Source organism: Brachyhypopomus gauderio, chromosome 3 (assembly GCF_052324685.1).
Source record: "Brachyhypopomus gauderio isolate BG-103 chromosome 3, BGAUD_0.2, whole genome shotgun sequence".
Classification (NCBI taxonomy): domain Eukaryota; kingdom Metazoa; phylum Chordata; class Actinopteri; order Gymnotiformes; family Hypopomidae; genus Brachyhypopomus; species Brachyhypopomus gauderio.
Window position 1 is genome coordinate 21,357,340 of NC_135213.1, and position 25,641 is coordinate 21,382,980.

A 25,641-nucleotide genomic window follows, 5' to 3' on the forward strand; every position below is an offset into this window, starting at 1 on the left:
AAAATTTCAAGCAGTAATAACAAGCATTTTATTTTTCTAAAGTCTGTTATGTTCAAAAAGTTATTTATTTTTATTGTACAGTTTCTGAACTTTAAATGCACCATCAGCAAGTATAGTTTGGGTTTATTTTCCAGACCTTCAAAAGGGCAAGGCAGCAAGGTAAAGGTAAGGCCAGTGAACATCCAGACTACACACTCCCTCACGAGTGTGGCACAACCAGCACACCCTACACCTCCATTTCTACCATTCAGAATCACCTTCGGTTGGGAACACAGTGAAACAGTTTACAGAGCACACACAATGCTACTGGACATAGCATAACATATCTTTCCCACAGATAACCGAATTCTTGCACAAGTCACTGAATGCTGTGAAATAAATTAACAAGCACCGATCACATGAATGGCCAAAGATTTGGAAAAACAAGCAGTTAATGGTAGAATACTAACCAAGTGCCATGTGTATACCCTTACTGTATGTTATACATTGTGTGTAATTATACTAATCAGATTAGGCTTAATAATGTTTGCTTCAAAGGAAAAACAACCGAGATACTGACTAAGCCTTAGGGAATGTGAAGATGGAAACATACCCAGATCTAGGACATTTTCCAGACACAGCAGAGTAAGGTACATTGTCTGACTGGAAACCTGCAGTCATAAGTTACACTTAAAGCCAGAGTATGGTTTCTACTTGCTTACTTTCTTACTATTCAAAGCCCAACATAGTTTTTATATGTATTTTTAAACTAAGGCCACTTAAGACACCAACATGAACCTCAAACCAGTACGTTTTTCATGTTGAAAAGGAAATGAAGCCAATTGCCTAATGTAGCATTCCCTTAGCATCAAAGGAGGGCTTTTCCTGCCCTTCAGGATTCTGTCCTTCTCTCCCTCCTGTGTCACAGCCACAGTGTCCACTTCTTTGGGGATATACAGCCAAGCTGACAAGCACTTTGGTAAGAGGACGAGAACAGTGTTTCAGATGACCTCTGGGCTACGGCAGCAGGTTCAAGCCCAGACCCAGCTTCCTCTTTATAGCACTGTGCTCTCAGAGTCCAGGTCAGAGTCCTGTAGCTGGGTCACAGGCTGCAGCTCTGTGGGAATGTCCGGTATAAGCACCCGGCCCAGCCCCTTGAACGACATCCCCGAATCTGCACAAATACAACAGCAAGTCAATCTTCACAAAAAACAAAATAACCCTGTTAAAAGGAAAAAAAGGTCTAATCATCACATTGTCTGTAAATGTTTGATTCGATATTTCAGCATAATTTCTACAACTAATTCAAAAGGTTAACTAGCAGAGCTCACATACTGCACATTTTAATGGGCGCTGCCTTACTGGCCAGTTATGCTCATCTTTTCATCTGACATCAGTAATTACCAGATCAAATCTCAGCTACTGTTTACATTTGACACTTGTAACATTAGGAAGTACCTTGGAGTACAGCACAGTGCATGGGCCAGGCTTTAATAAAAAACAGTAGTATTTAACATGAAGGTTAACAAAGGAGTGTGAAAGAAAACAAATGGGCAATAACTACTGCAAATTAAAGAACATTGTTTACAATGTCCAGATTACGACCAAACTGAGGTAAAAACTCCATTGTGATTCAACAGAAATGTGAGCTACACAGCTTTGATGTGGCTTTTAAGATCAGGGCTGGGTTTCCTAAAAGCATCATACCAACAAGGCTAACTGGTGTTGGGAATACAACACTGAGCACTTGTTCTGCCATTTAAGATGATCTTAGTTCTATGAAGCATTTCGGAAATGGACCCCTGATCCCAGTGTGAGCTCAATCCTGAAACCATGCATGCAAGCACTTAATTTTTCCTTGTGTGATCGACAGCACAAGGTCACACTGAGAAGACAAGTGTAAAACCTGGCTAAAGAATCCATTGTTTGCAATGTGATTTTGTATTTTTTTGCCCCCCCCCCCCCCCCCCCCATCATAGACATTAAATTCTATGCTAAAACATGACTGACTTTATAAAAAAAAGTCAACTAAACAGTGTCTCACCCATCATTTTATAGGCTGCACTGCAGATGCCGTTGGAGTCGCTGCCTGCAGTCTGGGGCTGTGGTGGCGGGGGAACGCTGGGCCTGTTGCGGGGTTTGGGCACAGGGCGAGGCCGTGGCAGAGAGCCAGACTGGAACTGGGGTGGGGTGCTGGCGCTGTCCAGAGCGCTGGGCATAGGCGGCGGGGTCTTTGGTGGAGTGGGAGTGCTCGGTGGAGAAGACTCATCCACAGCGTCCCCTGGAGTCTGGCCTAGGGCTTTGGGCTGAAGAGGGGGTGTGACCTGGGTAGGGGGTTCCGGGGGTGGGTGACTAGGGGCCTGGATGGGAGGCTGGTTGCCAGAGTGGCGTCGAGGCGTGGTAATGGGCGGAAGCAACGACTGGGAAGGACTCAGGTTGGTTGGAGAGTGACTGGAGTGTGGTCTAGGAGAGGACTGTAGAGGACCAGGGGAGGGGTATTGCGCGGACTGGCTGGTGAGCTGTCCTGAAACTACATTGGTTGGTTTTGGAGGAGCAGGAGCTGGCTTCTTTGTACCTACAGCAGATAATTTGAAAAGGTGTCATGAATTCTGAACTGACCCTTTGGCATATGTTAGAAGACTAAAGCGGTGTATGTACCTCTGGGTGCCATGTGGGGGCTGGGTCCTAACGGTCCTGCCAACAGGGGCCCCGCGCTCAGCTGTACTGACCCTCCACTGCCATTTCTCTGAGCTAGAGGTGCGGGTGCAGCATCACGTGGCTTTGAGCTGCAAAACAAAACGTTGCAAGAAATGCATTTAACTTTATTGCATGGATAACAAAAAGCGAAAACTGCCTTTTCATACAGTAACCACTAAGGGGAGATTTATAGAGAATAAAAATATTTTCGTTTACGAATGTTTTACATGGTGAATCCATAAGGAATTTATCTGATCTGCCATATTTGAATTTCAATCATTTTAGTATGATTTTAACAGCCTCTAAGACTGATTCATATAGGTCTCAGTTCAGTTCAAATGAAGAGGCAGTCAGAGGTCCACATGAAACTTGGTCATTCACAATAGGCACTGCTTTGTTAAGCCTCTAGCAAAACATGTAGGCTGAATTGCAATCTTCCCCCATGCTTTTTCTTTGCAATCATTTGGTTAAGTTTGCTCAAATTAACAGAACACAGCAAAGAGAGACCAAGCAAGTAACCAAAAACAAATAGGACGAAGGATCTTTTTTCACTTATTTTTCACTTCATGGCAGAAGATTTGACCAGCTACAGAGCTGCACTACAGAGCTGCACTACAGAGCTGCACTACACCCAGCTCTTACCTGCTTTCCTCAGTGTGCTGAGACAGAGGCTGCTGTGTTGTTGCTAAGGCAGCCACCACCAGCGCCACGCTGGGCTGGCCGGCGTCTCCACCCTGGCCCGCCGGTGTGGGCTGCTGGAACAGGAGCTCAGCACCAGGCTGGCCTCCTGCAGTACCTGCAGCCTCCACCGGGGGGAGAGGCGGCTGGAAGGCGGGTGAAGCGTGTTGCTTTCTAGTTAGCGTACTGCCTCTACGAGGATTGTGGTCCATTAATTTGTTAGCAGAGCTAAAGGGAGAAGAGACAGTGAAGACACCACCGGTGCTAAGATGCTTCCAAAAGAGTATACACTCAGGTGTAAGGCGGGGAAGAATGTGCCCTACACCATTTGCACACACACACGTACACCACACCACACAAATTACACAGTGAAGCAATACAGAAAATCAGTTGTTTAGGAGTCTGTTAATGAGGTTGATTAATAAAGGTGAATTGGAAGAAAGCATTATTTTGATTATGCACATCCGGGTTGTTTTGCATGAACATACCTTTCCCGTTTCGATAGGTCACTATCGGGGCCCACCATACTGTTGGGTCTTTTCCTCTCCGTTGTTCCCAAGTCATAGTCAGGAACACTCAGGTTGTTGACATGGTTAATCATGGGTGTGGGCATTGAAAACATGCCTGATACATTGAACTCCACATCTAAATACACACACACACACACACACACACACACACACACACACACATACACCTCATTGTCTGAATAAAGTTGTTTGACAATCTTTTAAAGGGTAAAACATTCTCTTTTTGTGGTTCATACCATCAGGAAAAAACCAGTCTACATGTTGGATGATGGCTTCAATGATCGTAACCACATGAACAGAGGTTGCAGCAGCCATCTCTGCTAGGCTCCTGAGGTTAAAAGCACAAGAGCTTACATATAGCTCACACAGTCTTACATACACAACTCTTACAACATTAATGAATTCTCACCCCTCCGTTTTAGCCCATAACAGATTCGGTCCCAAGACTATGGCAATGTTGCTGGGGCTCATCTTGTTGACTTCACTTTCTTGAGCAAGCTTAGCAAGGAACTTCACAAGATACCTTTCGAAGCAGAAGTTTAATCAGCAGAGATTTTCTCAGTTTTGACAGGCTTCATGATAGTTGCATGGTCTGGTAAACCCACCTAAAATTGGCTTTGTTGTTCTTCGGTAACTGATCACAGGTAACCCACAAAGCTTGCAACCTTTTGTCTGGGTCAGGTACACTACACAAGAAACATTAATAAGTTATGTACAAAAGTATTATTAATAAATATAATAGTAATATAAAAAACTGAATTCCACTGCCTTTACACCAGTTGCATTTCTGATGCAATATGGACTGAGCAAGTGTGTCATTTGTTTTCTTTACTAAAGATATACATGATGGATAGATATAGATCAGGTGTGGCCAAAAGCCAAGTTTTTTTTTACTGTGTTACGGCAAAGAGCCACATCATACATGGGCATGTAAATTGTTTACCGGGGGGAGTGTAGATTGTTGACCGGAAGGAGCGAGTGTAAATTGTTGACGGGGGGTATAATGGACGAAAAAATAAGTAATATATCGCGATCGATCGATCGCCAGTAGTGTGAGCGTGTGAAGACAGTCAAATGCGTGTTTTCCACTACGCCGGTTTTAAAAGTATTAGCGGCTCGCTAGGCTTGTAAACAAACCGCGCACCACGAAGGTGTAGCAGTGTGTCGCCCTCAGAGTTCATGAGGTAACCGGGCCACGACACAGACCGTTAGTGCAGGTGAGAGCGGACCGGCTGGGGAGCCGCATGAAACCAGGCAAAGAGCCGCAGGTTGGCCACTCCTGAGATAGATCATTAATTTAAACAGTCCTTCCTGTTTTGTTATGTTCATTTTATTGTGGGTGGGCTTACTTTGATGCCTGAATCCACTCATCATAGAGCTCATAGGTCATCAGAGGTTCGGGAAGCTCCCTAAGATAAGACTTTAAAGCACCTGGACACACAACAGAGAACAACAGTATATGCTTCACTTGGGTGAAAACTGATCAGTGAGCATTATTTTACATGTGCGGAGTTCCTGTACCAGCAACAGCATGGGGGTCAGAGTAGAACTCCTCCAGCTGAGAGGTGGAGCAGTCCAGTGCTGCCTTGAGCTTCTTGAGTTTAGAGGCTCCGGCTGCTATACGGAAAAGGCCCTGGGCACCAAGCAGAAACGAATGAGAGACAAGCCTCAACATGTTGTGCAGAGGGCACATCCCAAACACATGCTGCCACTGCCTTCAGACCTTTCAGTAAAGGCAGGGGGGTTGATCGGTTTGGCATCTTGCAATAAGATTAGGATGAGCTAAAATTTTACAGTGGCATGAACGACGTATATTGCAAGTTCAGAACAGGAGCATTTTATGAGTACCCTAGGACACAAGACATTCTCTTTGGCTTCACTTTTATGGAGCTAAATACATCAAATAATTGAATTTAATTATTAGAATAATGAAGTGTCAGTCATCTGAAAACTCAAGCATGACGTTGAGATTCAATTTGAAAATTCTAGGGAACAGTAAGACATCTTGGATGTAATTGGACATGCTTCTAGGCAGTCAGGAAGCTCTAGGGCACAGCAAGGCAAAATCCACTACACTACATACAAGATAGGAGAGGAAGCATAGCACTGCCAGTCACTTAAGCTACATTTGCCACACAGAAAATGGGCAACTTGAATATTTGGAATATGACTTAATAAAGTAAAATACATCTTATTTAGCAAAATCTAAAATTCGGGCTTAAATTATTTATTCTCAAAACTAAAATTAAACCTGACCAAATTCCCACCTATACGAATGACTCAAATTCAGCTCTTGGTCTCTGGGACTTCGTACCTCTTCCTTCATGCCGGTCTCCAGCAGCATCATCACGCAGGCCTCCATGGGCAGCGCAATCTCCCTACCACTGCGCTTCAGGTGCTCATCTAACCCTGTTCCAAACGCAGGCTTCTCTGTCCAGGAGTCTGCAGTTAGGAACAATCGTTTATAGTGGTGCTCAGAGCCGTGTGAACGTGATTAGGTGTACAGATAATGTACCAGTATTACCAATAACCGGTAAGAATCTTAAGAATTTCTTGACAATATTAGCCAGCCAACATTTCAGTTATTAATCTTCTTAATATTATTATTGCTTTTACGCGATACTCCCTATGAAACTTGGCATTCTACAAAGGATCAGAAAGGCAAGGAAAAAAATTAGCTGGCTAAAATTCAGGAAGGAACCAGTTTGTGTGAGCAGTGATGAAGCCCAGACCAATGCATCAGAGATCTGCTCTTTTCTGCTGATGCTAGCAGGGTTGACGAACCAGGTGGGTGAGAAGTGATACGTGTGACTCATAGTTTACATGCTGGGACATCAAATGTGCCAGTCTTGCACAACATGTGCTCACAGGAGAAACTCCTCATTTATAGCACAGAAGGACTGGATTTAAATGTGCAAAAGAAAGCATTAAACAGAACAGAACCTTATATTATTGGCAATCAACTGTTCAGTTGAAATGCAGCATGTGTAAAAATTATTAAACACTGGGTCCTTTATTTTTGACAATTGCTCAAAATGCTAAAATGTGGACCAGTTGTTGTGTGAAAGCAATGAACAGACACGATTAATGGACTCTGAGAGTCAGTGGGGTGTTCACACCTTGCTGGGTCTGAATGGTTGGCAGCACACCTTCCAGTACAGAGAGAGCTTTTCTGTGGTAATCCGCCTGGGCCTCTAATAACTGAAAACAGAACAAATTGAGGATACGACACCACTGGAAAACAATGGGAGGAAAAAACACGACATGAGCAGCAGTAACACAGTAACCGAGGAACATGACCTGTGGCCATCGACTATTAAACGCACACCCACCACAAAATATTCTCACCATAACATAGTAGCGAGCATAGTCCCCTTCCTTCGAACAGAAATTGTACATGTCGGCTGAAAGTTGATCCTGAACAAGAGTTGAAGAGAACATTTAACAAATCAAATGTAGGCATGATCAAATCCTTCCACCCAAACCAATAGAGCTTTATATGCAATCTACCACATCAACCTTTCGCTAATGATGTCATAGAAACTATATTAATGCTTTTCACACTACGCAGCAGCATGAACAACTGGGTGGTTTGATTAGCAGTTACCGACTGTTTGAACGCGCAAGTACAGGGTAAAGTGCAGAGGATGCGAAAGCTGAGCCTGCTCATTTCTGAACTTTGTTTAGTCCCATAAAGATCACACACTTCACATGTGCTCCAGGACTCAGTAGGGCAGCACTCGCGGGCATTTTAACAGGGAACTCTTTGGGGTGATCAGCGCTTGCTCCTCATATTATTCATAACCATCACGCTGATGATAGTGATGGGCACAGGAACTAGGGAAGCTCCATGCCTCATTTGCATTGGTGATAAAGTGCTATTAAAACATTGCTCAGCAATGAACAAAAGGTACATTAAGACATGCATGCAAACAGTGATGCAGGATGTAGACACAGAAGGTGAACTCACCCTTTTACATGATGTAAGCCTGGTGCATTGCTGCAGGGTGGAACACATCTTATGTAGCGTGGACATACCTTACACAGCTCCATTTTGTTCATCGCCTCATCCATCTCTTCCTTAAGCGAGTCTGCCTTGGCTGTCAGTGCCGTTGTGTTCGTTCCGGAGATAATGGACTTGGTTGTCTGCAGCCACCTAAAGGGCAAATGACAAGAAAGTGCTTTATTAAAGCCGCTGAATGGCTCACAACGACAGACATCCTGATGGGAATGCTTTTCGATGTTCGGATCAGATGGCAAATCAGGTGCTGCTCCAATTTAGCCAAGTAAACTGTAATTGTGTTTTCATTCAAAGCTCTGTAGAAACTATTTTTGGTTAGTGCATACAAAGCAGAAGTGGAAGTTTCTAAGGAATTGGCAGAGCATGTGTGTTGCTGATCACCAGGGGATGAAGATGGGAGGGAGTTTCTTAAAGATCTTCTTGAGCTTGGGCAACACTGCATGATCCACTGGGCTTTTATATGTGCAAGCTCACCTCATGGTGATCGGTTCAATTAGGTGTGTGTTGCTAGCAGACGTAAAGCCCACAACAGCTAACAAACAACTTTACAGAGGTCAGCTGTTTGTGTACATCACAAAATAACCACTTGTAAAATAATTCTGGAAAACAACACACCCAAAATGTAATAAAAGCACAGTTTCAGAGGTTTGAGCAACACTCCTAAACTACCATATGGATGGTGTAGGACATTTCTGAGAAAAATACAAGAACAAAACATTTTAGTATACCAAGTATGCATAGAACAAAAACACTGTGTGGAATATGCCGATATACCAACACGAGCTACTGAAAGAAAATGACTGCTTATGCCATGAATGTGATATGCATTTAGCTATAACTCCCCCTGACAACAAACAAAGTCAATAGTTGGCTAATATATGTTGTCTACCATCTGTTGTCAGCATCATGGTTTATGATGCTGCGTTTGTTGACGGGTGGCATGGAACTGTTGTGGTGAATAGTGCTGCCTCACAGCTCCAGCGAGCGGGGTTGGATTCCTGGCCGGACCCCTGGCTGGGTGCACATTGTCCCAGGGCCTGCGTGAGTTTCCTCTGCTCCAGATTCCTCCCACATTCCAAAGACGTTGGTGTCAAGTCTACTGGCGGCTCTAAGATGGCCTAGTGTGACCAAGTGTGTATTTGTGTGTCCTGCAATGGATTGGCAAACCTGTCCAGCATGTGTTCCCGGTCCCCCATGACTCTGAAGTGGATTAAGTAGTTCAAAAAAGGAATGAATGAATGTTTCATGATTTTATGATAGCTTTATGATAGTTTGTTCATGGTTTCTTAGTCTTTAGGCATTTTAACTGTTGTGTTCCTAGAGTTCAGTAATGCACAAAGACATTAATAAGGGGTACAGTACACATGTCTGTGACACACTGGTGCTTAGAGAGGACAAACAGGAGAGATGAGAGACAAGCCTCCACAGTCGTCTGTTAGGCAGGGCGTCCACTGACATAAAAATAATCCAGCATTTTCTGCAATGTTTGAATATTTTGCATGAAGCTTCATTTTCAGGGTTTGGCCTGAGGGAACAAGTGCCTTCTGGCCTCGAGTATCTGGCCAGACTGAAGGTATATGGGTGGGGGACATAAGGTGATGGATGTGGAACAGTTGTTAGTCTTTTGTGTTTCAAATCTGCAGTAAAGCTGGTTTGGTTTGCCAGGGAGGAGAGGCAGGTCAGCTGATGAACGAGGGGCTTTCTTGTTTTAATTAGTGATTGTCTGGTGGCTGTGCTACACAGCAGACGAGTCTTTGTCTTCACACTGCTGCTCCAGCTTGTGTGGTTTTTTGTTTTTCGGTGTAAGACACGTTCAGTTGCCGTTTTGCCCTCCCAATGTTGTCCTTGTCTCCGGGTCAAGATCAGCACTGAACTGTTCAAGAACCGTACACGCAGTCTTGAGTCATTCAGCCCCGTGATTGTAATCCATAGTGTTGGAGCGTTCCTGAGGAGGAGCTCGACTTCATCCATGTCGCTGGATAGTGAGCGAATACGAGACAGAAGCTGTCGTGGAGAAGCATCTACAGCCTGTGTTTTCAGAACCTCCTAAAAGTGCCATCCGCTCTTCTCCTTGTGGTCCACATGAAGCCAACGCCCGTCTGCCGTTGCGGTTTCTTCCTGCTAATTGAGCTTTGCAGGACCTTACAGCATTACGCCAGGGAGAAGGACTGCAGTTTCACTAGAGACCTCCAATATTCCAGTTCTGTTACTTTGAGAAAGTGAATCAAGTGAAACAAAGTAAGTGAGGCCAAGGCAGCGTGGACACTGCAGTTACACCATAATCACCTTGTTCGTGCAGAATCGTAGTCCAATACCAGCTTGGCCAGCTGCCGCCTCTGTTTGAGTATATTTGGGATTTCCACCTGAAATAAATAATATATATATATTCATTCAGCATGCATAATCACAGGCAATAATTCTGAATAATAATTGAAGATTTGAAGAGAACTGAACTTGTAACAACTGGAGATGGCGAGTAGTGTTATTAGGCAGTGCCATAAAAGTGGAGCTCTGGAAAGGCATCCACTTACCTCAGCGATCTGATTAAGAGGGTCTAAAATGTCCTTCTCAATCTGCAGCTCATGCTGCATTAGTTCAGAAGCAAGCTTGTTCTCTGCCTCGCCACACAGATCCATCATCGTCCTGCCAACACCCAGCCAGATGCACTTAAATACAGTTTATGTTCAGAGTTATGCTCAAACGTAAAAATTCTTTCATATTAGTTAATACCTAAAGTTCTGTAAAAATCTTTTCTTAATGTATTATTTATAAGCAACACTTGTTTATGCAGTGCCAATTGTCAAATGAATGGTTTAGCCCACTGACCAGACATACATTATAGATTATTAATATAAATTATTGAAAGAAACTTGAACTTTTGAAAGAGAAAATGGAGTTACAAGACACATTCCACAGTTACCCAATGAGAGACTCCTCCCCTAGCTGACTGCCCCCATCTTGCATTGCCTGGGACAAAGCTGTTAGAGGCAGCTTTTTCTGTCAGACAAAGAAACAAAGCTCGAATAGCAGACACGATCGTAACGTGCACATTTAAACATGGATGGTTCTGGAAGAGATTCCGCAGAGTTATTTCGATTTGAAGTAACATGCGAGCTGCCCTTACGTGTCTCTTCTCAGCGTCTGTGCCTATGTGTCCCTGTAGACACGTGATCAGCCTCTTGTGCGTGTTGTGGGAGACGACTCGCACCAGCTCCATACGGCGCTCAATCTGTGCGGAGACAGCGCGTCAACAACAAGCCCATGGTCCAGGTCAAACCACATCCAAGCGCTCAACACTGAGCCAGTCTGTAGTGGCAGCAAGGGAGTGTATGGAAAGTGCCTGAGGCAGATTCCCCAACATCCCTGCAAGGCACAATGAAGAGTGACGGTGCCTTTCTTCTAAACATGACCTAGTGTGCTTACGGCTGCAGAATGCAGAGCACATTAACAGATTTGTGTGAAACGTAAACAGAAATGGGCCTGTTAAAATGTGCATTTCCTTTCTAGATTTCCTGTAATGTGGGAGAAGTACATGACACACATAGACCCAAACTTTTTTTTTTTTTTAGACGGAAGGGGTACTCACTAGGGCTGGGTTACGTTCATGCACAACTTAACACAGCCTCCCAAGGGAGGCATGTGCTTTTTAAAACCCAGTGACGCACAGGAATTTGACAGGAATATTCCACTCAGAGGCTGAGACAGCCATTTCAGATCCTTCTCTCATTCTACATACTCAAAACTTTAATAAACTGTACTGAAAAACACCTGGAAAAAATTCCCATATCCATCACACCCACAGACCTAATGCATCTGTTTTCTAGTCATGAATGTTCATGATGAACAGTTGAAACCATTATAGAAATTCAAAACATAAAAAATGTGGCACAATTAAAACTGCATGCCTTAATGGAGAGGAATGAATAAATGAATTTAACGTGGGATGGTGAGGACGGGGGAAATGGAGTCAGAGAGACTGTGCTTGTGTTCCTAAAACAGGCTGCGAGTTCAGGAATTCCACAGGCTGGAAGAAGAGATAACTGGCCTCTCACCCCCCCCCCCCCCCCCCCCCCCCCCAACCCTGGTCAGATGCGCATTCTGCTGGGGCGTCTCCCGCCTCGGCCGCCCTGCATGGGAACGGAGAGGGTCTCTCCACCTGGCACGGGAACAAGGGGAATCCACGGACTCTCCCAGGTCCTCTTCTGCTCGGGGAGATCCTGTCCAAGGACTGTTTGCATTAGCTGGTTCGAAAGGCCTTTAAAATATTTCCCCAGTTCCATCACAAGCTGGACACTGGCCAACTCATAACAGACCAAACAATGGACAGGACCACTGGAAAGGGAACCAGCAGAGCGTCTCATGAGTGTTGGGACGGAACAGTGAAACCTCTCTAATCTCCCTGCTGCCACCATGTTAACATGACCTGTGAAGACGCCTGGGGAAACACCTATTTATTCAGATACATGTGGACCTCATTCAGGACGGGAGGAGGCTCAGGTCGTAAATTATGAGGTTTCCCATCACCCCCACTAGCCAACAAAAGCATCTTCGAAAAACAAGTCATGCGTGCAAGTGCTGGAGGTGGTTGTCGTAACTGGGGGGGGGGGGGGGGGGGGAATGGGGGTTGCGATGAAGAAGCCCCGAGGAAGAGGTGCTGGGCTTCAGGCCACGTCTCCATTCAAACTGTGGCTGTCATGTTGGAACATGAGTAAGCAAAAGATGGACTAGCACACAAGTTGTCAAAAATCTTGTAAGCAAAAGTGTGTGCAGTTCACGTCCTGGTCAAGCATCAATGCTTTTTTTATGTTATTTCTTCTTTAATTAAAACTACGTTTTTGAGTAAACAAGAAGCAGAAAGCATGTTTCATTCATAGTGATCTCACCATTATGTCGTAACTTTGCCAGAGGCTATACAATATCCCAGTGTCTGAATCACAGAAATGTCAGGGTGGAGTCACCACTGGGAGTGCCATTTCAGGTCATTTTCCTGAAGCATCGGAACGTGTTCTTTCATATGATCGAATGTTTGGAATACAATTTGCCTAGCAGCACTGACTACACCTGTTGCAGCACAATGACTCAGACATTTCACAACATTCGACTCAAGAATACAGGACTGCAGACTTTACAGGCCATCTCAAGCAGTGGAGTCTGACAGTTCACGTTCCGCTAATAATAAACAAACAAATAAAACAAAATGTGGATTGCCAGGGAACCCCACTCCTTCCCAGACTAGTAGGCAGCGTAGCACACTCAGTAGGAGAGAACGGCTCTATAGCCACATGCAGCTTCATGTGAGAGTGAGCAGGAGTCACCTGTAGGAGGTCATCACTCAGCACTTCTGTTTTCTCAGCTCTGAAAGAGAAAAGAAGGAGAGAGTAAAATACGGGCCAAACAACGGTAACGCTACGCTCAAAAAGGTGGAGTGCACGAGTCATGTCAACAGTTCACATATGGTATCAGCACAATTACACAGCGTGGGAATTCTCTCTCACACACACACACACACACACACACAATAACACTGACACCACACTTTCAAATCTAGTAAGCACACATAACAGACACGTGATATATGCCAACTCAAACCTCATGCAAAACAAACCTACATAAGGTAGTTTTGCCACTATACCACTATACATTTGAGTTAAAGGGTAATGGGATCTTTAAGCTACAGTATACAAAGAAAAGAAAAACATGGGCCTGTGATGAATAAGCTGAACACAACTGCACAGTCTACACATCATATGGCAATAAGTCATAATTACCACGACAAACTGTTACAATATGCTTTCCAACACTTGAGTAATGTCAACACTTCAAAAATACTGTCCAACTAAGTTTAATTGAAGCTCAATCAGAGAGTCAGTATCCAACAAACAGTGGTGTTACCTAATGTAATAAAGCAGACACATTTCTGCAATTATTCCAATGTGTTTGTGTGTGAGTGTGTAAGATGTATGTCTATATTTCATTTTCCTTATTGCCCTGTCACAAATAGTTTTGCAGACAACAAATGAAACGGAACACACACAGCCGTTTTAAGCGTGCCTCTTTTGCACAGCTGTTTTGCTTGTACTAAATCAAACTAAATATATGATACACAACATGTGTCGGGAAATGGTGTTGTTTTTATTTATTTATTTTTTTTACTCATATCGCCCGCCCATACAGAATAAAACTACAGTTACATGTAGGGTGCACGGCCCCCGCTGGGCCCCTGGCCTGCTGCCGGCAGCCATGTGGCTGGCAGGATCGGGAACCTTAGCCACCCACGCTCCCGGAGTCTCCGCATTCCACCTTTGGCCTTGCCTGTCTATTATGTGCAGATGGTTAGGCACTATTAATAGTACGGTAATAGCAGGCTTTGACCATGGCAGAGATGAGCTCCTTCCGTGTGCTGAAAGAGCACCTGCCTGGTTCACACGCGGCTTAAAGCGAGACGTTGTGAGCAGAGGTGCTACTGCTGCGAGAGGGACTCAGGTCGACTTACTACTGTTAGGTTCTGGCTTTCTCTCAATGTCGTCGTCGTTTGTAACTGATACAAGAACAAAGGTAGTAACATTAACATTAACCTGCCTTACTATCGAAAACAGAACATTCTCCACTTAATACTGTAGAAGCTGGAGAAGAGGGTGGCTGATATTTTTATATTTTCATAAACTTTGTGTTTTTCCAATTCATTAATGAAATGTTCATTTCCTTTATATATAATTATTCATTTAGCCCACTAAAGGACACCCAACGGGCCATAGCCAATGTGTTAAATGTTATATTCTGCCTTGGGGAGTCCACTGGCTTCCTGTAGCTTCCTGCAGCTCTTTTATAAGTCTGACATGTGCCTATAAAGCCAAAAACAGCCGTGCTCGGTGCTACCTGCCAGCACTTCTCTTACACACCACACTCACCCTTACTGCCTTCACCGCAACCACCTCCCCGCAAGAGACACAGGAGACATCTGTCGCACAAACATGGTGGACAAAACTCCTGTCTATACAACATGCATCCATACGTGTCTACACATCCACTCTCTTATGTCTTCAAACTACAGACCCACCTCTACGAGAAGGACCTGGAGGACTTCAATAGTCAACAATCTGTTCGTTACATTCAAAACTTAAGTAATGTACATTGTGGGCATTCCTTCTGACAGGGTTCTAGCTTTAATCCTAGTATGGGCCTGGCATACTAGCCCAAAGATTTCATCCATGAAAGTTGGTCAGAATGAGAGTGTCTGCTACACGCTGTAAATGCAAACATCGGAGGGCCCAGGGTCACGCACGTGCCAGACCAACACCTACACTGAGCGGATCGGCTCCTGCAATGCGGCCTCGTGCCACAGACGATCCGTACCTCACTGCACCGGCCACACCAGCCCCATGACCGGGGGGGGTGTATGGAACAGCTGCTTCCCATTAACACAGAGCAGCACAGGGAAGGCTGCACTCAGAAGGCTGGATTCCAAAAGACTTTTGGCAGTCGAGGTCTGAGACAAGACATTGTCATAAGAAAAGAAGATCTGGGAACATGTATAGAGAAGCATGTCATATAAAGACCAACGCAGCCGTCTGCTTGCTCAGCTGGACTAGCACTGCACACTTCTGCCTGTGCACACCCCAGGATTTTTTTAATAAAAAACCAAAATAAACAAAAACACATTTTCATAGAGAATATTCAGAATGCTCAGTGCTGCATGGTTTCGTTTTATACTTGTACTGGACATAACAGTATTTAACAAACAAAAAGTGTTTGTGTGAAAATAAAAGATGTCTTAAGTTACACTTTTCTCTGTTGGGCCTGTTCTTGCACACTCAAGGACATTAAGTTCAATTTGAAGGCGGCGATGGTAATCTACTCTGTCTTGAAGGATCTACAGTGGTGTTTTTTTTTTGGAGAAGTCTCCTTAAACTGACAAGCAAAACAAAGTCTAAGAGTATGCAGTAAGAATCAGGAAAAATGTATAAAAAGATCCGCAAATGCCCAGAGTCACGACAAGGTCTAGAAAATAAAAAAAATTGAATAAAGAAAGTACTGTAATGACAACAAATAGTATGACACAAACGCTCTGGCTATTAACAGCCCAGGACCAGTATGACCAGGCCAAATATCACACAGCAGCCAGCAAAGGTGCAGGAGGTGCAATGGGCGAAGCCAAACGAGCTTCTCCAAACCACTGGAAGAGCTCCTGGCAGGTATCAACAAGAAGGGACTTGAACCAAAACAGGCTGGATGATTGAGTTGCCAGAGGAAAAAACAACTAAACAGAGACATACGCTTGTAAATATGCTGAGCAGCGTCTAGAAAAAGCCCCGTACTTCTGGAATAAAATATTCTGGTTAGACAAAACAAAGAATAAACTGTTGTCACAGCCACTTAGACAGAAGTCAGCAAGGCCCATGGAAAGGAACGCACCATCCCTTCAGATGGAAAAAGGAGGGAGATCTCTGCTCTGCTCAGGGCGTGTGAGCTCCATCCCTACAGGAAATTTGGTCAAGATCTAAGAGGAGATAAACGTGGCAGGTTGTCAAAAAAGAAAAAAAAAAAGAGGAAAACATGCATGCAGCAGCTCAGATGTGGACTGTGGGCCGCACTCCAGACCTCCCAGCGGGGCCGTGCTGCGACGCGCCAGGTTGAGGGGGCGAGACGGAGCCTGTCTGGACGTTCTGGACCCTCTCGGTACCGGGACCTCCACGTGACCCTGGACGCTCACTCTGGTGTGGCAGGCAAGCGGAGGCCTGCAAGATCTGTAGGCCTTTGGTCCAGCAGAGTTAATACGCGGGTTTCAGGGACGAGGCCGTAGCGAAACGCTGGAGGTAGACACGGACCCTGAAGGGCTTGTGATGTTTACAACCGACTTTGGAGCACATTGTGACTTGTAGAATAATTTTAATAGCATCATTAGAGTAGTATTATCGGATTGTTAAAATGCAAAGAATCCCTTTTGTTTGTTAAAGAAACATAAGCTTCACATCACCTGAACGTGATTGTGGGAAGAACTGCACAATAGCTGCAGTCTCCAGCTGTGTGAAAAGCCCCTGCAGATGCACAACTCTGCTCTCCGCTTCACAGCTATCTGAACGAGCACAGGGTGACACAGGGGCCTCAGACACTCGCCCACTAGGCAGAGGCTGGGTGGACAGACATAAACTTTCTTGAAGCATGACAACTTCCTTTTCTTCCCTTATTTTAAATATTAAATAAAAAACAAAAATAAAACATCAGTGCCCTCATGAACTTATAACTGTTTTTTATGTGCAATCTGCCCGTCTCGTAGTTCAGACACTGATCTGAGCAGTGGCATCTCACATTAACCAAAAATTCATCTCTGCAGCTTCTCAGATTAAACCAAAAAGTCATGGCAAAAATATTTTCACAAGACTGCTGGGAAAGTAAACCGATTTAGCTATTGATGCAAGAATGCAGAAAAGTATTAGAATAAGACTATTGCTTCAATCCAAAATGCAAATATATTAGAGCCATGTGTGGTGTTTTAGCTTAAAACATGCTCCTGGGCTTGTGTTCATGATTCTTTGATTTAATTCCTAGAAAGTAAACTTCCCCAGTAACACTTCCTGTTTAAAAAAGAAAAAGAAAAGAAAAAGACTTCCTTTGAGGAGCTGCATGCCGAACAGAGTGTACCGCCTCATCACAATCACAGGAACCATGGGAGCAGCTGAGGCCTGCGTCCGGACACCCCCCCCCCCCCCCACCACCACCACCAACACCCCCCACGTCTGCTTTCCTCATCAGAGGCTTGGGATTTATGGATGGTAAAACACACTCGGCAAGTCACGAGTACTCCAGGCCTACACATCAGTTTGCGGCTGAGGTGACGGGTATCTGGATTTAAAGTCGTTTGATCGAGGTAAATGTACGGCTTCAGATTAAGGCTGCACAGAGAAAAAAATATTATGGAGACACCCACTGTGATTGTGATGTGCTTTGCCATACCTATTCACCAGTGGGTCCCTTAATGCGACACATGGGGATAATATAATTTTGATCCAAAATCTTTGGTTCATGTAAATGCCATGATTCATCTACACTTCCAGCGAAAATTGAACAACTGCAATGTGCCAGAGGGCATAAGTGAATATTGTTTTTGTGATATTCCAAAGGTCAATAAATGATAATTATTAACAAGATATTATACAATAATTTCTCAGACACATGCCTCTACTATTAATACAGCTCCAATGGGATTAGCTGCCATTTGGCATGGATCTTCAACTCATCTTCTTCACTCAACTACATACTGCCTTAGCCCAACACGAACACGTCCCCGAATGTCACCTACTTCTCATGTGCCTAAATGTGGCCTCTCACATGTTAGAAACAATGTTCCTGCTTTATGAGACAAGTGCTTTTACCTGCTGTGAAGGACATTTTCACTTTAATCTTGAGCCAGAGCACAGGAGGTTCTGTCCAACGCCTCAACTAAACAACCGAGCATGGAGAGCACGCTCCACTAAACAGGCCTTGTGGTGAAATTAAGATCACTCCGTATTGTCATCTTTTGAAGCAGGAGGCATCAGGTTATTGGAAGCAAGAATTAACCAGTACAAAAGCCGCCCAAGTCTAGTCAGATCATTACTGTGCCTTTGTCACAACAAGACGTCCCCTTTGCAACAAGTCCCGAGAGACTGATCAGATTGCAGACATTCAAACAGAATGAAAACAAGGGCAGGCATACAGAAGGTCAGGGTGCCTACATGGTAAATAACAGAAAAAAAACCTTTAACCCTTTAGTCAAGGATTTCAATCACTGAAAATGAACAATGTCAAGGAAGACTCTTTCTGATATACTCAATGTCAGGTTTATGAGTAGAATTTATGCATTTCAATACATTCACTCAAAGTGTCATTAATAAAAGCATTAAAAATGCCTGTATTTCTAAGAGATAAAGTGGAAGGTGATTTTCCATACATCTAATGAGAAGTCATTGGTGGACACACAAAATCAGGCCTTTAGGAATGTGGTTACCCTCAATTTTCTAAAATACTGAAGAAAATTACAAGTGACTCCTTGTGGGACTGAAATGTTTATATTCAGATAACACAGGTGAGAGCCATTCATCTCCCATGTCCAAGTGATGTCCTGCATCTTTGTGCGTGAAAACGAAACTCAACCCCTCAATAAAGCCACAGCCACCTGTCTTGAGAAATGGGGTAATGAGTTTCACTATGTAATAACAGGTCACACATGCAGGAAGCCCTTACAGACGTGCGATCCGCAGCATAGATCACCTGAGGAGCAGCCCATCAACTTCTGCACCAAATTCCAAAGCTCTTTCACAATAAAGCAAAACAGAACAGGCAGTATGCTGCTAGCTTCCCTGTGGGCTTGTCAGCAGAGGAGTTTGGAAATGATGAACAAGCACATACCAAGTACATCAATTACACTGGACTCGAGGGGAAAGGGTTAGGGGGTGGAAGATGGGACGGAACATATGTATCTAATCTGGCTTTCATCTGTTTTTAACCCAGAGTCACATACAAATGAGGGGCTGGTTGGAGCGAACAGTTTTGCTCTCCTCCATTCCTCTTTTTGAAAGTTTTTAAATACAGGGTGTATTCACCAGAGTTAAAGCGTACACAAAATGTCATGCCAATGACATACGTAACTAGATCATTCAACTTGTGATAGCGACGTGTGTTTATTCTGTGGAGAACTGTGCCACAGGCGGGCTGATGTAAATTGAGCTCATGATGTATTTGCTATTGAATAAACGGAAAAGTTAAATCGACCCAAGATAATGAAAAAAAAACGATGATTTAGTATCTTAAAGAAAAAAAAGATTTTTTTTTTCAAATCAGAAATAGACAAGCTACCGTCTTGGCAACAGAGCACAACACCAGACCAAACTGTTTTAACAATTTATACTTGCCTGCCAACTGTTTGGTTGGCGAGCTGTTTCATCCGATTAAACTGTTTCTTCATTTTTGTATCGAGAACCACAAAATCCAAATTTCGGGTTGTGGAAAGCTGTGTCGTGCGAGATGCCGCATTAGCCGATAATCCCTTGAATCATCTTGAAGTTGTACTGGCAATTTGGCCGGCAGCTGACGAGCTAGCAGGCTATGTGGAGTAGCCGCTAACTAGCTGAGCTAGCAGAACCACATAGAGGGCGAAAACGTAAAATATAACGTAAACAAACACAGCTAGAACTTGAGAGTATCCATACAACTTTCATATCACGCGTTGTCCTCTTTAATATAGACAAAACAAATATGCATGTCGTTTTTTTTCTGCGCAAAGCCCCCAAAAAATCTAAGAAAAAGTTGACACATCCACTGGAGTTGGCGTCTCCCGTCTGTACTCCCCGCTCGTCCCGGTGATGGAGCCGCTCGCCTATTTCACGCCTCCCCACCGCACACAGCCCAGCGACCGAGACACCGCGCACTCGGCAATCACACACACACACACCCACCCCGAGTGGAAATGGAGGCGCTTTAATATTCATTAGACCTCCATAGGTGACATCTTTTGTTTCAATACGTTTTCAGGTTTGATTTTTGCCCGAGTCTTTTGTTGTACCAATAACCAGAGCCCACACTCTTAAACACATTTAAAACGGCGAAGGGATGATCGATGCTTAAAACGAAAGGGACTGAACCCGTTTTTTATTAAAGCATTCCAGATTGGCTTTTTTGCGAGCTCGAACACGATAGACGTGAACCTCTGTCTGATTTAAACTTCAACTGCCTAAGATAATAATTTCTGTATCTTAGTCAATGTCTATGATTTAGTTCATGTCAGTAGGCCTACTAGAAAGAATAGTTGTAGAGTATTCTGTTACTTATAGCAGAAAATGTTCGCACAGCGAAGCTATAAAAAACAAGAATATATGTAATGCTGAATACCCGTATCTGGACAGTGAACATTTAATAAGCCGCTCTCTTTTCCTTTGTTGGTTTATTTTCGCTCGGACTGCACGCTAATACAAGTCACACTAGGTGGCGGTGTGGAGGCTGTACGCTGTATTCGACTTCTCGAAAACGACGATGAAGAAGAAGGCGTCTTGCATTATGGGAGAAATCATTAAGACAAAACGGTGCACTCAACATTTACAGCAAGTTGTCAAGTTAGGTCGATCGGCGTCGCGCAGTGTACATAAACGTAATTTATTGTTTAGTGAATGAAAATAAGCTCTAACGTTAGCTGTGTGATGTGCATGATGAATACAGCGCTGTTGTGTGTTAGCTAAGTAGTTACCTGTGTTTGGAGCGCGGTGTGGTCCTCAAATGTAAACGAGCCCAATAACCGACACACCTTTGATTTAGTGGCTGGCCGAGTGTCCATGGCGTCCCGTCCACCTTTCACTGATTCTGATACTGCTGATGAAGCAGTCAGATCAACTTGCGACGATGCATCCATATGCAAAAGGTAGTTGTTTTGCTAACTGATGAGTAAAAATGCAACGGGTCGATGGACTTATGTGAACTAATAAACACGTCGTATTGTGAGCCTTGTTTGTTATCGAATGTGCATGTTTGTGCCAATTTGTATACTCATCTGAAAATGTAAGCGATCACCTCAGCTAAATGGGGCAGTGGATTTTAGATCAGCCGTGGGAAATCAAATGTTCGTGACCAGTTCATTTTTATTGTATTGGTGGCGTTTTTCACAGACAATAGTATTTGGTCAGAGTTAAGTATATTTGCATTCGTATAGCCTATTATGAATTATTATTTAGTCTTAGAAACACTTGATTTCAGATATTGAAATATATATGCACATATTTATCCTCAGGTTTGCAACAAGCAAAGGTTACTGGACAGACCCTTACATACAATATTTTGTGCGCCAGACAGGTGAACGCAAGGCACCTGAGATCAACAGAGGTAAACTTATTCAATTTCACATTACACCAGTAAAAAAAATCGATGGCCAGTGGTGGTCTGTACGTCTCACTGGCCAGTTCAGCAGCATGTGGTTGTACAGTATCAAAACAGAGTGTGCTTCTTTTCAATTAAACCAATGCAATAGGTTACTATGCCCGTGTACAAGGAATGCAACTTCTCCTTGATGCATTCCTTAAGAAGACCCAGTGTGACTGCCAGGTGGTGAATCTGGGAGCAGGTCTGGACACCACCTTCTGGAGATTGAAGGTATGCCTCAATGAAAACAAAGAAAAGCTAGTAGTTTGGTTTGTCTTATCATTTATAGAGCATTACCTAACTCTGGCAAAATATCAAACACTACTAATCAAATATTAGCCAAAATATATACATAAAGATCTCTGAAATACAGAATATACTTTAGTTGTCTATATGTTTTCTAGGCCTTATTTTTGACCAGGGGTTAATTTACATAAAACTCTGTTTTAATTGTTAGGCCGAGAACACTTTGCCGAAAAAGTACTTTGAAGTTGACTTCCCCATGATTGTTGCGAGGAAAATACACCATATCAAGTAAAGTGTAGCCTCTGTTTTTCTATTTATATTATGTGTCATCGTTTAATGTCAAGTCTAAAGAGTGTCTAGCAGTTATTATGGTGGTGTAGGATGTGTCCATTATATTGTGCTAGTCTGATGCCTGTAGAGGGAAGCAAAGCCTCAGTGATGCAGGAGTGTGTGCAGCAACAGCTCCTATGGCAACAGCTCTCCCCTGAGAAGGCTGCTGTTCTGTGTTACACTCTGGGGAGGGAAATCTTAAAACAGGAAAGACTGAAGAATATCTTTGAATTTCAGTCTGAAAACTGGCACTTTCTACTCTTTTTGGAACTGGGTGGAGAGTAACACAGTTTAAGTGCCCCACTGCTAAAATACCACTTTGAGCCCAAACCTGTGTAAAACCTTATGCATTTATGCTTTAGAACTTCTGATCAACTAGTATTAAAAGTGATTTGTATTTTTGTTGTATTTTTTTTGTTGTATAAGAACTTGTGGCTTTGTTGCTTTAAAGTTGTTGTTTTTTTTTGTTGGAAAATCCTTGGTGGTGGTATGGATTCACAGCTGGTTTTCTCCACTTCACTGCATTAGTTACATTTGTCTAATGGTGTCAATCAAACAAAACACCTGTCTGGTGCTGCAGCATAACTATCCCATGCAGTACTCGTCTGTATTTTCACTCAGAGAGACAAAGTCAGCTGTGTTTTAGCCACACAGATAAGACATGTTTGAGCAACATCTGTGGTCTTGGGAAAGGCATGATCATTGTGCTTGATGACCCAGGATATGCTGTGTCCCTGTCTGACATTTTGCATCATTAATACTGTTACATTTATTTTGCGTTTTACTTTCTTGGGATCACCATCAAAGGTAAAATTTTAAAAAGGCATGAAAAAAGGAATTTTGGTGGTGTGCAGGGGGCACATTTAAGTCCTTTCCCATTTTTGCAGGACAAAAACCCCTTTGTCAAAGCCCTTGATCGAGACCCATTCAGCAGACTCACTCCTCTTAGGTAACTAACAAATTCCAATTGGTTTTCCATGTGAAGATGGTTTCCTTGCTTTCTAGCTTTTGTCACTGAGTACTTGTTTGTCTGACAGATGGCCACAACCTGGACTCAGACAGATACTGTATCATCGGTGCTGATCTCAGAGATATACCCACTTTAGAAGAGAAGCTCAGGAAATTCCAAATAATGACAGAGTAAGTGTGTTGTTTTTGAATATGGTTTATATCATTCAATTCTCCAGTGTGGGCATTATATGCACAACACAGGCATTGGATAAGTATAGAAAATGTCTTCTGTGATGTTTTGAAAAGGTTGACAAACTTAGAACGTCTAGGACATCTGTGACCTCGTTTTCGAGGGCTCTTACTTTGAAATGCTTTTCCCAGCTTCCCAGCCTCAATATGGTTTGTGGCCTCTGGCTTCCATGCCCTTAGGAACGCTCTTTCCTGGCCCAAACGTGATATGAAAAACACTGCAGTATTATTGAACAAAGTGCCATCCTCTGTGGTACACCGCAGAGATGCTGGACCTTTGTTGACCTCCTCTAATGCACACAAGTCTTCGACTGTCCTCCAGTGAAATGCAAACCAGCACCCTGTTCCTGATTGACACGCTGTCTCCATGACCGTTAGAACCACTTTAGCCAGTGATCATTTCTTAGCAACACTTTTAAACCTGTAAAAGTGTTAAGGTGGCTTTTAGATACCAGACCATCATTTTGATTCTGCATACTCGGCCGATGGACCCGGGTGTTTCATTTTCGTATACCCTTAACGCATGTTCTCTGCCATCAGATTGCCCACACTGTTCCTGTCCGAGTGTGTGCTGGTGTACATGACCCCAGAGCAGTCCTCCAAACTGGTGCACTGGGTGTCGGACACCTTCAACACCGCCATGTTCATCAACTACGAGCAGGTGAGATGTAGGCGTGAGGCTTCAGACTGCTGCAAGGATCCGAAACATCTGTGAGGAATGGAGGCAGCCCAGGCGTGAGCTCTTCGCAACCAACCTAACTCTCGGCTCTTCAACAGGTCAACATGGCCGATCGTTTTGGGCAGGTCATGATTGAGAACCTGCAGAGACGGCAGTGCAATCTGGCTGGGGTGGACATATGCCAGTCTTTGGATTCACAGGTAAAACCAAAAAAAAAATCTTTTAGATTTAATGGCATTTTATTAGGAGTCTATAGCACCGATATGCTGCATAACGTCAATATAAAGTATATAAGCAGTACACAGTGGTGCAAACATTTTTGGTGTTAAAGTGCTATATTGCATAAGTCTTAAATGTGGCCTGGTTTGCATTGTTACCGCCTGTTACGCATAAAAGCAGGTCGGTCGGGTCGACTCTTAAACCGGACTTTGTCTGTCCACAGAGGGAACGCTTCCTGTCAACGGGATGGGAGAGTGTGAACGCGCTGGACATGATGGTGGTCTACAGCCTGCTCCCTCAGGAGGATGTCAACAGGTACGGGACCGAAAAAGAGAAAAAGCGGCCAGTGTGTCATGCCTTCCATCTCCGTTTTTGAGAATTGCGGTTTTGGTAAGAACCGATTGCCTTTTGCAGAATTGAACGGTTGGAGTTTTTAGATGAGAAGGAACTGCTCCAACAACTGCTTCAGCACTACAGCATCTGCTGGGCTGTGAAGGACGCGCTCAGTTTGGGTGAGTTTAACTCCTCCCCTCACCAAAGCACATGCCCAGTTTGGGTGAGTTTAACTCCTACCCTCATCAGAAGACACACTAAGCTTGAGTAAGCTTCACTCACCCAAATGCAAAGGCACTGCACGCCTTATGCAGTATTGATCTGAGCACTGACATTTCAGACATTCACTTATTTTCCTGTAACAGTTTAAAATGCTGGAAATTTTGGAAATGCTGGGAAAAAATCCTTTACCGGCGGCTGTTTCCCTCTTTGTAGGACTTTCACAAATTGGGTTTTGTGCGTGATGGTCACCCAGTTAGGAAGACACTTCTTTGTGCCAAGGATGAATCAGAAGAAGTCCAGCATATTTCCTTCATGTGCATATTTACAGCATAAATACAGATAAAGCGTATTTCCTGCGTGTGATGTCAATAAAAGATGACGCTGTTGACTTTTTTTGCATGATTCTTTTATATTCCCAAGAGTGTTGTACTCCAACTCCATCAGACTGGAATCACCTGTCCTCAAAGAATCAGATTGTTGCAGAAAATGGTGTAAAGTCACTGTCCAAATTTGTGAGCTGATATGTCTTATCTCCTGTCTGATAGGTCCTATCTAATCTTTTCCTAGTATAAAGTGAATTAGTGTGGACTTTTAGAAGATCATAAAAAATCTTTGTAATATTAAAC

The 25,641-nt window shown here is 43.7% G+C and overlaps 2 protein-coding genes across 3 annotated transcripts; one reads left to right on the forward strand and one right to left on the reverse strand.

The window, feature by feature from the left end:
• Window positions 1-14: 14 nt before the first annotated feature.
• Window positions 15-20,333, reverse strand: arhgap17a (Rho GTPase activating protein 17a). 2 transcript variants are annotated; one of them, XM_077000304.1, is made up of 20 exons: window positions 19,794-20,333; window positions 13,221-13,260; window positions 11,030-11,134; window positions 10,826-10,902; window positions 10,437-10,548; window positions 10,192-10,268; window positions 7,923-8,040; window positions 7,233-7,301; window positions 7,004-7,085; window positions 6,199-6,326; window positions 5,406-5,517; window positions 5,234-5,315; window positions 4,490-4,570; window positions 4,294-4,407; window positions 4,121-4,212; window positions 3,843-3,999; window positions 3,319-3,582; window positions 2,638-2,765; window positions 2,024-2,554; window positions 15-1,153 (listed from the first exon to the last, which is right to left on the reverse strand). In XM_077000304.1, the coding sequence occupies exons 1-20, from the start codon at window positions 19,844-19,846 to the stop codon at window positions 1,035-1,037; spliced, it is 2,541 nt and encodes an 846-aa protein (XP_076856419.1). In that variant the 5' UTR covers window positions 19,847-20,333; the 3' UTR covers window positions 15-1,034. The 2 variants fall into 2 exon arrangements, with proteins under 2 accessions (XP_076856419.1, XP_076856420.1); XM_077000305.1 differs by lacking the exon at window positions 3,319-3,582 and having other exon boundaries at window positions 19,794-20,330.
• A 522-nt stretch (window positions 20,334-20,855) lies between these two features.
• Window positions 20,856-25,403, forward strand: lcmt1 (leucine carboxyl methyltransferase 1). Its single transcript, XM_077000308.1, has 12 exons — window positions 20,856-20,990; window positions 21,190-21,292; window positions 21,659-21,750; window positions 21,896-22,017; window positions 22,244-22,320; window positions 23,250-23,311; window positions 23,400-23,502; window positions 24,103-24,223; window positions 24,340-24,441; window positions 24,684-24,775; window positions 24,875-24,972; window positions 25,229-25,403. Coding segments are annotated over exons 1-12 (1,002 nt in total). The 5' UTR covers window positions 20,856-20,989; the 3' UTR covers window positions 25,258-25,403.
• The last annotated feature ends 238 nt before the right edge of the window (window positions 25,404-25,641 follow it).